The sequence below is a fragment of the Protopterus annectens genome, chromosome 1.part0, assembly GCF_019279795.1.
Source record: "Protopterus annectens isolate FY-2018-M chromosome 1.part0, PAN1.0, whole genome shotgun sequence".
NCBI lineage: Eukaryota > Metazoa > Chordata > Ceratodontiformes > Protopteridae > Protopterus > Protopterus annectens.
This window is the reverse complement of record NC_056725.1, coordinates 1,901,149,767-1,901,163,583: the sequence shown is the minus strand read 5'-3', so window position 1 is coordinate 1,901,163,583 and position 13,817 is coordinate 1,901,149,767. Positions and strand designations below refer to the sequence as shown.

Below are 13,817 nucleotides of genomic sequence, written 5' to 3'. Positions count from 1 at the left end.
CATCAATACAGAAAACAACTAGTCTAATCTTCCTGTTTCCTAGCTATATCTAAGAGCAATCACAGTTCTAAAATAAACTCACATATAGAGCAAAGTAGTGCTGGTGATGTTGGATGTTCTGAAGACAAATGCAAAATGCTCTGAGTCTCTCTGTCCTTAAATTGATAACAAATCATGCTGACTCATTTCAAATTACATCATTTTTTCTTTGGTTCCCAGGCTACCAGAAACTCTTACATTTACATTGCTTTGATCTTGCACCTGGTCAGGAAACCACAGTAATTAAAGACATTATATATGTAAAATCTAGCAATTAACTCTGGTCTCAAAACAGTAGAAAGAATCTTCTGGTTTAGACACCATGGCTCTTGAGTTTGAGATCAAACATTTATACAAGGCTTGACTTATCAACTTTCTTCCAGCAGAGTGCACTGTTGTTACATTTTTGACGTTCAACATTTAATACCATTTTCTTCCATTTAAGAGAACAAGCCTGTGGCTTATATTAGTATTTACATATGACAGAATTATCTACAAAATTCTAGCTGGCTAGGCTGGCAGCCTTCACATATTTTCACAGTTTTCTTGGAATCACAGCTTGTTTAAGAAATCTCTCACTCAAGAGAGAGATTCCTGATACTTTGAAAAAGGAGTAAAGATAACCAAATCATCTAAATATGAAAATAAAATGTGGATACCCTGTAGCCTGCAATGATCTATAACTGGAGATAGAAACTTTGTTAACACTCTTTGTGAGGTGGATAGTACAAAGGATAAGGCAGAGAACTGATAATGTGATCCAGGCACTCAGAGCCTTAAGAAATGCCTGAAATGTGGATGAACAGGAATGCAATGACGCGCATCTTCTAAATCTAATGTTACTAAGAAACTTAAATGTGGAAGAAGAGGTAACGGATTGTGAAGTGATATCATTTTGAATTTAGCACCATCCCAAACAGGTTTAGGAAAGAAAGATCCAAAGTTGGTTGTCAAGCGTTTTCTTTCTTTGGCAATAAAACATCCTTGAATAAAACCCCTTTCCCACCCTTGGTCTCACGAAGAGTCTGGTCTGGTTTGGAGGATGAGGAATGACTGCACTGCCAACTGTAACCTTGATGAATGATCTTCAGAACCCATTTGCCTGAAACTACCTGTTGACAAAGAGAAAAGTGAGATTCAAACTTTCTGGAAGAAAAAAAAGGGTCTGCCAGTGTGGGAGGTCTCTTAAATAGTCATTCTGACTTATTGGACTGTCCTTGGTTTTGGAAGTTTCAAGAATTCTTCTTGGAACCCCCCTTGCCATTTCTTGTTAAATGTCTGTTTACCTGTATTTTTGTTGAGACTGTTTATTTTGTTTCTTACCAAAACTGGATGAGGAGTTACAGAATCCCTTGGAAAACTTGAAAAAGGAGGTCTGAAAAATCTTAAGTGATTCCCTGGATCAGCTTATCCCTTTCAACACACTTTTTCATCACCTCTGCAGCAGAGGGTCCAAAAACTGATTCTCTATCTACAGGAGAATTTAAAATCTAATTTTAACATCATCTTGGAGATTCTGAGAATGCAGTCAATCAAACATCCTCAAGACAGTACCAGTGGCCATAGCCCTGGAAGAAATATTAACAGTCATACACATACAATATACAATGTGACTGGAACAAAATAAATTAATTTAAAGCAGATTTTTCCTCACATGTAGAAACTGCAGATAAAACATTCCTCGTACTTTCACAGTTAGTCAGAACAAAGCTTAACATGAGTCTGGCAGTTCAAAATTCTGAAAATCAAAGTTGCAGAAGCATATACGTTTCCCCCATACTTATCAATAATCTTCCCATCAATATCAGACACTGTAGGATTAGAATTAACCAAGTGCTTAGCAGCCAAGGCATTAACAGTTATAGCTGATGGATCAAGTTTAGGAAGAGTGCATAAAAACTTAAAAGTCTGCAGAGCTTCATACATCCTATCTGCCTTTTTTGGGGCAGTTGTCTGACTGTCAGGAAAAGTGCAGGCAGTAGCATACACATCCTCTAAAGCTGATATAACTGTAGGAATGGGTGCAGGTTGTGAAAATTCCTTCTGTAACTGCTCGTAGTATTTTCGGAGGAACTGAGAAACCTCAGTATTCACCCACTGGAAACACTGCCACTTTCTGAAAATAGTTTCAGAGAAAGAGAACCCCTCCACCCTTACAGGGAAGAGTCAGAAACTAAGCTCTCATATGAGTCCGAATCAGAAATTTGCAGCGAAAACTCTGTATCTGTCCTTTCATTCCAGAGGCATAGATGTCTCAATTAGCATCCTGTGCTGATACCAGAAGCCAGTGCCTCCCCAAAAGCAATAAAAAAAACTTCCCTGTAATAGCCCAATAACTACATTCTAGTGATTAGACTATTACTATTACAGTTACATCCATGCCCCCCCCCAGCTAGCCCATTCAATGAAGAGCAAAAAAAAAAAAACAGTTCACTGTAATAACCCGATAGGTACATTGTGGCCATTAGATTATTACATTTACATGCACAATCACCTCAGCTAGCTCTTTCACTGTAGAACAAAAAGAAAAAAAACACTTCACTGTAATAACCCAATTGCTACATTATAGTGATAGAATTATTAAAGTTAGATCCAGTCCCCCCACACCAGAAAGTTTTTCAACTGAAGATTATTACATCCCAATACTCTGTGCCTGTGGTGATTGCCCCTCTCAACCTACCCTAGCTCTCCTTCTGCATCATTCTCCTGTCCAGATCCAGAATCATGAATGTATTCCAGAAAGGAGGTATCTCTCTTTCTTTTACCAGAAACTACTGTATAAGAAGGACTAATAAACCTGAATTGAACCCTGAGCCAACCCAGTATACTACTTCTGTCTAAGGGAATTGTAACAGGAAAAATGGGACCAATGGTGTTATTAAAGGCAGCAGCAGCAGCTTCCCAAGGGATGGGCACAACATTCTAATAAAACAGGGAAGCCCTCCCTGTTTTTTCACCCAGGACCAACAAGAGTGTCTCTCCAATGCCCACTGAGGGGACCCCAGCAGCTGCAGAGAATGTGGCTAACCCCCGGTCCATAGTGGCTGTAGGTACCACACCAGAGGGATCCAGGGTAAAGGATGACTGGTCTGAGGTACAACTAATGTCCATAGCAGAGCCACCCACCTGCAGCTGGGGCAAACTGTTAGTCTGCTGTAATGGCACAGGCTGTTTGCTTAACTTTTTCTTTTTGTGACTGGAAGAATGACTGATCATGAGACCAAAACCAGCCTCACAAAGTAAAATAAGCATCATTTATTCTAAGAAAAAATGCTTTTCAGTTACTTTAAACAACTTTTAAACTGAGAGAAAAAAAATTATCCTGTTTAAAGGTACAGTACAGTCTTGTGATAGTCCATTAAAACACAAACTTTTAGCTTTAAAATATATTTAATGAAGAAGAAAGTAATAATCAGCAAAAAATATTGAATGGAAGTTTTTTTCCCCCAAAAGGAACATCTGCCCAGCAAAGGAAAAGCACAAGCTGACTATCAATCCTCAAAAACCTCAGAGGAGTGTAGTATTCAGTGGCAGTAAAGCTCTGAAGGGCTTGGCATCCAAACCTGTCTTTTAGACAGCTCAGCTCAAGCTGCCAGACAATTTGGGTGAATGGAAGGTGCCCTCAAGCTTTGAAAGCTGTCCTGCTGTTATAGCCTTGGCAGGATATAACCCATATAGTGAAGGCTACTGCAGCAGAGATCAATATGATGAACATTAAAGCTGCTACATGCAGAATATTTCTGAACAGGAACTTCAGCAAAGAATAGGTGAATGGAATGCAAAACTGATGGCACATGGGGTGAAACCAAAAAGACAAGGGAAGGCATCACTGCAGAAAACAGAAATCAAAAGAATCTGAAAAGAAAAACAGTGGAACAGATTAACAGTTTCAGGTATTTGAGAGGGGTGGTTGAACAAAAGGGGAGTCTGAATGAGGAAGTCAAAGCTAGAATCGGAAGGGCTGAAGCAGAATATCAGGGATATTACATGATAGAAGAATGCCAAACAAGCTAAAAAGTAAGATGCAGAAAACAGTGGTGCAACCAGTTATCCTGTATGATACAGAAAACCTTGGCAGTTAAGGCAAAGCAGATGAGGAAGCTAGAGGTGATGGAGATAAAATTCTTAAGATGGGTAGGATGCATGCTATGGGACAAATGATCACATTAGAGCGAAAGAAGCTCCAATTGCAGATAAGGTCAAATAGAATAGATTATGGTGGTTTGGGCACATTTGCAGGTGGGCAGAAGATGACCTGGTGAAGAAGATTTGAGAGACTCAGGAACAAGGCAAGAGAAAAAGAGGACATCCAGCAAAGAAATTGTGAGTGAAGACCTGCATCAGTCAGACTTGAATGTTGAAGAAGTTAGGAGAGTGGCACTAAATCAAAAAAGATGATGACAACTGACTTAACAGTTGGTACCCTGACCTCATGTAGGAAAATGGGGTTGATGGTAATGATGGAACACTGAACAAAGGTAGCCAGATGGGCTGTGGGACATTCAAAAGGGGATGGCATACTCTCTGGTTATTAGTTGTCTTTATCTACTTGTCCTGCATGATGATCAGTCATACAAAAAAGTGGAAGGAAAGGCAGACATTGACTCTGCAAGGGCCCCAGGAGTATTGTCCTCAAGACAGAGGGCTCCAATTGTTCTGCTTGTTGTCAATTACCCCTCCCTCTTGTAGGGCAACTGTTCTGGAAGTCGCCATAGAAATTTTAATTTCTTCTGTTGTTGTTGACCATGATAAACCACAGTTTATATGGGTTCTGTAGTGTTCTGTCCATCAAAAGAGATGAAGTTTGAGACTTCACACCATCCTTAGTTAGAGATCTCTCCTCTTTCTCCAAGTGAGCTTTTAATTCAGGATCAAAGAGAGCACTGACCTGAAAGGATGAGTTCAAAAAGGTCACCCTGGTATCTCCTGCAAAATCCATTAGCCTCAGCCAGGCTAAGACACTCAAACTGAATCCTCAGCAAAGATGCATGCCAACTTATTGTGAGGTTTGACACTGAGGAGACAGCTAAGACTGGAACAGCAACTTCTGTTATAATGGTCCATCTGGCAAGTGGTCCAGCTACAACTCAAGCTGGAATTGAATCATATGAGACATATTATTTATTGTTTTCAATGGGAATGCATAGGATGCGTAAACAAACTTCCCAAATCTATACATACTTTTAGAACCATTACCAGCAAGACAAAATGAAAGATATTATGTAGATGAAGCTTGTTTAAGGGCTGCTGCCACATCCCTTGAGTCAGGCTTCAGGCTGTCATAAGTTCCAATCTTTCGGAGTCTGGAGAATCCTCTCTGGTTTCTTTGGTACCAGTGCCACAATATCAGGGTGGTCTCAATCCACAAAGGTGACCAACATGTGCATTTTCACCAGCAGGGGGTACAACCCATGAAGATTTTTTGGGGATATTTTAATCACTGCACGTGTTTAACTATTATAGTCCTTATAAGTCATAGACACGGTAGTAGGATCCTAGAACACAATGCCTGAGAAAGTAGCATACTACAGACCATTGGAGTGGTTTGGAGCTGTGAGCATGAAAAGGATGGGACATCAGGATGGTCTCAATCCAGATGCAATACTTGGATGGAGACTTGAAACACCACAAATCATCTTCCTTTTGCATCTTTATATGTTAATATCCCTGGTAGCAGCACATCATAGAATATCTAAGTGTAGAAAAAAAATAACTATAAATCTTAAGGAATGTCTTGGCTGGCAATTTGGTCAGTACGTTGTGATGCTTTTTAACATTTTAATGTGACGGTTTACTGTAAGTAAGACTACTACCACACTAACAAAGCTGAACATACCACAGACAATAGAAAAATGCATGCATTTATATTAATGCCAGGGACATTCAACCAGAGTGAAAGTAGGAGATGATCAGCCAGAATGAGATGCAATGGAAAGTACAAGAAAAGTGTTCCATCAGTTACATCAATGGGGTTTTTATCATATTCCCTAAGCAAGGATCACTCCTTTAGCAACATTATTAGGGTCCTTTATGATGCAGCTCTGTGGAATACAAAAATGGCATAATATTGCATATTATAACATGATTTCAAATTTTGAACCGAGTGTAATATGTCTGTAGTTCCAGATGCTACAGACTGTTTTGTTTTGCTAGCCATCAAGGAGTAAGTGTGCTTTGAGATTCAGTTATTCTAGAATATTATGTAACTGGAACACTGCATGGCATACAAAGTCCATTTCATTGTGTAAAAGGGTAAATTACTATTCTTGCACACAGAATCATACCACATACTGGGCTGTAAATCATCTGGAATACCTGATGCAGCTGCACCATTATCCTTTATCAGCTTAACACACACACACACACACACACACACACACACACACACACACACACACACACACACACACACACACAGCCATTTTTGTCTTAACTGCAACTTGTCCAGTTTATGAGTGTTTTATTTTACTATAGAAGAAAACAAAAACAAATTTCTGTGTCTTTAACCTGAGTAACCCATGCTAAGAGCCTTCTTCCAAAGTCTGTACAGCTTTACTTGGTTCGCTAAGAAAACTGACTATTTTTTTTGTATTTTGTTTATGCAGTGATTCTTACAAGCAGAAATCAAAGAAAGGAAAAGAGGTTAAGGATCCGGCTGAGATGCTGAAGTATGTGAAAGTAAGTGAAACAGAAATAATGGCAAGAGCCCTCCTGCAGGAAGTATCGTAGCAGCATTTGCATATTATCACAAATGTTTTAGTACGTTTCAGTCGTTTTAGTTTGTAACGAGGTATGTCCCACTAAAGGATCCGTCACAAGGAGATTGTATAACCTGTTATTCTAACATTCCAGGAATCACAATAGTTTGAAGTGTATCTGCTCAATCAAAATTATTTGATAAACATACCTGTGCAATTGATTAGAGAATGAAACTTTTATTCATGCAAGTAACTTCTGAAACAGCTGAAGTTTTGTAACAGTTACCCCAAAATTGCTAAATGATTTGTATACAGTTCTGTAGTGGGACGAGTCCCCTACACCCTCCATGTGGGAGGTTTTGCCCTTTAACCCTTAGATGTAATTGTTCTCATTCCAACTCATTCTGATGAAAGTGGAAAATGCATTTTTCTTTGTATTTGTTTTCCTACTTCTCCAACTGGCATCTCTGAGTGAGAATATTTATGCATGTATGTATGTATTTATTTGCTTGTAAACTAGATAGTGTCTGGTCTAGAGACCCTTTTTAACCATACTCAAGTTTGAGGTGCATGGCAATGCACAGAAGCTCTCACCCTTGCAAAAAAATATATTTTTAAAGTTTACTCCCTTTCTTGGCTTGTATTATAGAAGTAGTACAAAGCCGCGGTGGTACAGCGGTAGCATTGTTTCCTCACAACAAGAGGTTCTCCCGTTCGATTCTCAGCTGGAGTGCATTTTGTGTGGAGTCTGCATGTCCTCCCCGCAGTCGAGTGGCCTCTGAAAGACATGCATGAATGGGCATGCCTTCGCTGAAGATTGGGCGTCGGGCTGGCAACTCGGCACCATAAAAATCTACTGCCAGTCATTAGCGGACTGGAGTTCCGCTGTGGTGACCCCTAACTGGGAAAAGACGAAAAGACAAACAAACACCACTGCTTTTGTCAGTTTAGAGTACAGTATGTTTTTTTTTTTTTGCTGCTAATATTCACTTTTAAAAGAGGTGTGCATCACTTTAACTGAATTAAGGGAAACATGTTTTGTTCATTTGTGATTCAAGTTGTGATTTCCTGCAAATGTAGTGTAACTAACAAGAAGAGTTCAAAACTAGGAACATCTGATTTCTTAAGGGTAGACAATCAAGTAAAATAGCACATTTTTGAGAGAATTCCCAAGCAGACTCAATAAAAATATCCAGATTTCACCCAAAAAACATGACGTCAAAATTTAACAACAAACTCTGGAACTGAGATATCAAGAGCAACCACAATCCTCTCCAAATACTGGATGTGTTATAATGCTGGCTATAAACTGAGCAACACATCAAAGGGTCACATCTGAAAGGCCTACAACGTTTAACAGCAGAAACTGCAATTAAGCATCATCCGTTTTATGACCCAACATTGTTATCTGACCATTTTTTTACCATTACATGCACAAAGCTGAAAAATAATATGCTGGGATAGGATTACATACGGTAAACCAAAAAAAAATCTGACAGGATTAGGACAACTCAGAATAAAGAACAAACATATTTATTTTCACAGAAATATGAAACAGAAGAATAACTGAAACATTGCACAGACATGTTCACTGAAATGGTAGTGCAAACACTGAGAGCAAGCTAAGGTCTAAAGAAAGGGTATTGAAACTTCTGATTATATGAAGGCTGACAGATGCTTCCACATATGTCTCACTGCTGTAAAAGGACCAGCAGGCAGACCCCAGCTTGAGTGGCCCTGAAGGATAAATCTCTAACAATGACCCAAGTAAATCTAACTTCAGATAGCAACTTGGATATTGGAAGAGAAAGGCAGGAGAGCATGGGCTGGAGTGGCCTTAGGTCAACTGGTGCCCTAGGCAAAAGGGCTCCAAGGTGCCCCCTCACCACACCACCCAGTGCCCCCATCCTGGTCTACCTACACCAAATAAATACTGGAAAAGTGCCCCTATTAGAGCGGTGCCCTAGGCAGCTGCCTAGTTGGCCTATGCCTAAGGCCGGCTATGAGCGTGGGCGTGAACAGTTTACATCAGCTTGTCCGTCCTGGAGAGGGAAGATAGTGGTCCCAGTCAGGCCAACCTGCTCCTGTGCAAGAGAAGACTTGCACAACACTAGTGGCTACAGGAATGCAGAGCACAGACTTGGCTATCCCAAAGCAGTGACGGTAACCCTCACATGTGTGTAAAAACATGCACATGATGGGGGAGGGCACAAGAAACCCTTGTAGTAATGCAGAAGTACACACAGGTGCAGGGTTAAGGCCATAAATATATGTCCTCATTGCTGGGATGCCAGTGAGGGCATAAACAGTACAATGACAGCCTGTATGAAGCCCCAGGCCACTTTTGCCCTCACCAAGAAACCTCCAGGATGGGGGATGAATGGGTTAGGGTTACAGGTGGAGGCTCGATGGTTTGCAGTATCCCCCTCATGATGGATGAAACAAGAAATGGCTCTTCAGGCAGAAGTCCCTAACTGTTCTGTACTGACCAGCTTGGGTTTGCTTTTTTGCTGAGCACAAAATGTGACATTATGAGGCATCCCCGTTATGACAAGCAAATACCCTGACAGTACACTGCTGAGAAATACATTGCTGTTAGTTGTAATTCTCAACCTTTTATGGTAAGAACTCTGAAAAAAAACAAAAATAATGGGGGGACAAAGGCCCAAAATAAGGGATATGGTGTTTTTGTGAGACATAACTTGTTCAGACCTGAAATCGAAAAATGAATCTTTGCAGAATTCATTGCAGAACAAACAGTGACAGAAGACTTCCATTTTGTTACATCATACAAATAAGCAGGGTATAACCTTACAAGCTGTAGAGCTGGCGATTTATTATGTCACTTGCATCTGTTAAATTATTAGTAAATTTAAGCATGAATACATGTAAGTGCTTAAATGCGATAGAAAGCAACATAACATATGGTGATAGAGCTTAAGCTACCAGTATAGACTAACAGGGTAAACCTCGTGAACAGTAATCAAATATACTCTGGTAGACAATGATGCAAATCTTCCTTTACATACCTCTTACAGTAAAAACTACAACTTACTACACCTCTAAATACCTATAAACAATTATTGAGATTGTAGACCACTGTGCTTGGGTCAAAACCTCCTCTGCTCTTCACTTATAACCAGATCAATTACATCTCACCCACTGGCAAGAGTATATCCATCCTTCCTGTATCCACTTCAGACTCAGACACTGATACAGGCATGCACACATAAAAATTCCTGTAGCAGATGTTATAGCCAAGGTAAAATGTATCAATTCCCATTCAACAGCAAAAACAATGCACAGGTCTACTTTCAAATTTGTCAATAGATATCGTTATAATTAACCAATCATATGGTACTAGCTCAGCTGTTACTGCAGAGTGATTCCAAAATAATATTTTCAGTCCAAAATATAAAACTTAAAACATTTACTTAATTTAAACAAACTGTTGTTACAAACAAGTAGCTTCAAGATGTAAATTACTCACAAGAGGCATTAAATTGACAGGTGATGAAACCAAGTAATAAATTAATTAAAATAAATAAAAAAGAAAAAACGAGCTGTAACATATATGTTTTGTAAGATTCAGTCAAAGCACAATAGTTCCCATTCTAACACAGACCTTATTGAGTTAAAGCTAAAACTTCCATACTCCCAGTGAAAGAATAATCCACCAACCAATGGTAAGTCCAACCAAGTTTGGGGAAAAAACATTAAATAGCAGCTGTACGGTTTGCATGAAGCAGTTTGGCAACTAGATCAGTGAATCTGCAGCATAGAAATATAAATCTGTCCTGTCATAATGTGTGTATATAGGTTCAGTAGATCGTTTGTGAGAAAGATCATTATATTACAAAGTTCAATTTCACAAATTATTTCCTGGAGATACTAGGGAATAGATGGAGAAGTTCCTTACTACCTAGAACAGTTCTTGAACTTGTTATACAAACTGATACAGTCAGATAACTGTATATAAAAAAGAATATATTAATTATCTAAAAAACAAAAAACGAAATAGAGAGGCTTCTGTTTTTTGAAATTCTGCCCACAGTGCAGGGGCCCAAGTGTTTATATTGTGGGTGGTGATAGCAGTGGGTTACTGGTTTTTGACTGCATGCAAAGCTGCCACTTCTACTGTATTAACTTTCACTTTCATAGCGGATTTCTAATGCTGTAACGTAGTAGCTATCTCTCCTCTTAAACAAGATGTAATTTCTTTGTGAATATTATCAATTTATTCAATATAAACACAATTTGCTCATAAAAATAAGCCAAACATCTTTTTGTTAACTTCTGTTTCTCAACACAGTCTCAAATCCAGGAGTCCCTTATAGAGTTCAGCGATGAAAACATGAACAAAGTTGCAGCAGAGACCTTCTTAGGTATGTGAAAAAAAATTACAGTCTTTTGCATTAAATCAACTCTTACATGACAAATGGTGAAAGAATTACACTTACATGACAAATGGTGAAAGAATTATCTTTTGATGTGAAAAGTACAGAATGATTTTCTGCAGCTTCCACCATATTAAATTGCTGTTCTTCATACAGATGATCACACATAAATACTAGCTATGAAGAAAATTAATTAATAATGGACAGGAGAATGTGGATTCATCAATTTACAATCCAGAATGTTTCTAAATTAATATACCATGCTAAAAAGTGATAATTCTGTGTGGGCTTCATTGCTGTAATTTCTAAAGGCCATCTACAATGTCTCAGAATGTCAAGTATACACAAAAGTGAAACAAAAACTAAGTGAAAATACACCCATCATAAAAGGTAAACAAAAGCACCTAGCTTTGTTTTGCAATTAGTAAAAACTAAATAAATAAAAATAAGAAACTCATATTTTATTTGCGGGTTTTGCCCCCCCCCCCCCCCACACACACACACACACACACACACACACACAAACACACACTGACATGAGGGTTTTACTCCCACACCTCTTAATTTGTATACACTAACTCTCTGTCGCACACCCTCACTTAAATGGGAGCACCATTGAAGAAGCCAGTCTTTGTTGCATGACTCAGATAGATCATGCACTCCACTGGTGTTTTTGTAATGCAGCCGTCACTGTTTCATGTTATAGTATATATTTTTTATAGTATTAGATTTTCACATCTAGCAGAGCTTACTGCAAGCCAGCTATTCACTTCACAGCTGTAAGCAACATTGGTCAAAACAGTTAATAAAAAACAGAAAACTGCAGTGTTTAGAGTAAGACTAACTATTTCTTATTCTAATATGGACTAAACAGCTAGGTAGCTTTTTATTCATTCATTCATTCATTCATTCATTTTTACTTATTTATTTCTTGCATTTTAACTTTGAGTAATGTTCGTTGACTCAAAGTCTCTAATCAAGGGATACCCAGCCAGCATGCACCAGACTAGCAGAATAATACTTAAATGCATTTAAAATATACATTAATTTATCCATTTTCTAAACTGTTTGTCCTATTGAGGGCTGTGGTTGTTGCAAACAGAAAAATACAGACGAAAATTTCTTATTATTCCCCAGTTAAATTCTCAAGCTAATCCTGTAGTTTCCAGACAGACTGAAAATTGTATTCTACATGGCATGTCCTGGTTCTGTCCTGGGCCATCCTTCAAAAGGGCAATGCTTGGATCACCTCCTGCAGGAAGCAGCTAGGCATCAGCCTCACTGGGTGCCCAGGCTACTTCAACTGACTAACCATGAAAAGAAACCTCTTTTTCACTGCTTTTACCAGTGATCTCATCCTTTCTGACACTGCATAAAGCTTATGGTCATCAATGAGGACAGGACCTAGATACAAGCTGATTGGCAAACTGAGAGCTTCATCCAATGACTCAGGTCTCTGTTCACCACTACAGTCTAGTGAACATCTGAAATCCTGCCATCACTGAACACATCAACTGCTCAGTCACCCAATCTCCTGTACTCTCAGCTATGAACAAGGCCCCATGACAGTTAAACTCTTCCTCCCTCCCTCTCTCTCTTAGGAGCATGACCATGGCATGGCAGAGGGGTCTGCATGTCCCAGTGATACTTAAAGTTAAGCTGGCTGGAGCTTATTCATCTTGGTAGGTCTACCTTTGGCAAATTGGATCAAGAGAAGTAACCATATAACATTCCGAAAAGTTGACCTTCATTGACTATTTAATTTAAAAATAACAGAACCTCATCCAGAACAGGAATACTGAGACCAACCTCAGGAGTCAGAACCTAGTGTCAGGTTGACCCATTTGAATTTAATCTAAAAAGGTGCGTGGAGAAGGATATGGCACAGTTTTGATGCGTGTCAAGTGGTAAGTAACAGTGAGACAACTTAGGAGAGTTAACACTTCAATGTGCGACTAGTACAACCTAAACAAGGAAGTAAAATGATATAGAAGTACAATTAACCATCAGAGGGCAGCTGTTATATCTTAGTCAAGGAGAAAAACTGCTTCTTCTAGGAAGTTCCTTCCATCATATAATTAATGATCATTCTGAATAAAATTACTAGGAAATGGGAGTCGGGGATACTGTGTTAGTCATAAGTATCATAATATGATATGTAAAGGGTTTCATACAATACAGCTGCCAAAAGAAGCTTCTCTGTGAGGAAATCAGATTTTTGTTTTGGTCTGCACTTTTACCGTTTCCAGTTTCTTCTTGTAATTATCTTTAACGACAGTGCTGGTTTTTAAGTATTTTTTTGCTTGCAGTTTACAATTTCTACTTTAGGGCATAAAGCAAATCTTGAGCTTCTTTTTGTACAGCCCAGAGAAAATTAGTTGTTTTTTTTTTTCTAATTGCGGGAAGAACTGAAAAAAAAATGACAGTGTAATTAAGATAATATGGGAGGCATTTGTCACTGCAGATGAACTGCAGCAACCGTAGATAAAGATGAAAAAGTATGAAGCAGCTGGCAAACAGAAATTCTGTCAGAAATTTTATATGATTTTTTTTTAATTCATTTACTGAGGTAGAACACTGATTACAAGCAAACAATTTCATATTCAGCCCAGAAGTACAAAGAAAATCAGAATTGCATTTTGTGAGAAATCACAAAAGTATAATAAGAATATGTATCTGTAAG

General features: G+C 38.7%; 1 protein-coding gene across 1 annotated transcript in view; it reads left to right on the top strand.

The window, feature by feature from the left end:
- The window catches only part of MYO15A (myosin XVA), a 1,299,796-nt gene that overhangs the window by 932,873 nt on the left and 353,106 nt on the right, over window positions 1–13,817 (top strand). Inside the window, exons 52-53 of the mRNA XM_044070057.1 lie at window positions 6,645–6,717; window positions 11,050–11,122. Of these exons, the coding sequence (XP_043925992.1) occupies window positions 6,645–6,717; window positions 11,050–11,122 (146 nt within the window). The remainder of the gene's footprint in view (window positions 1–6,644; window positions 6,718–11,049; window positions 11,123–13,817) is intronic.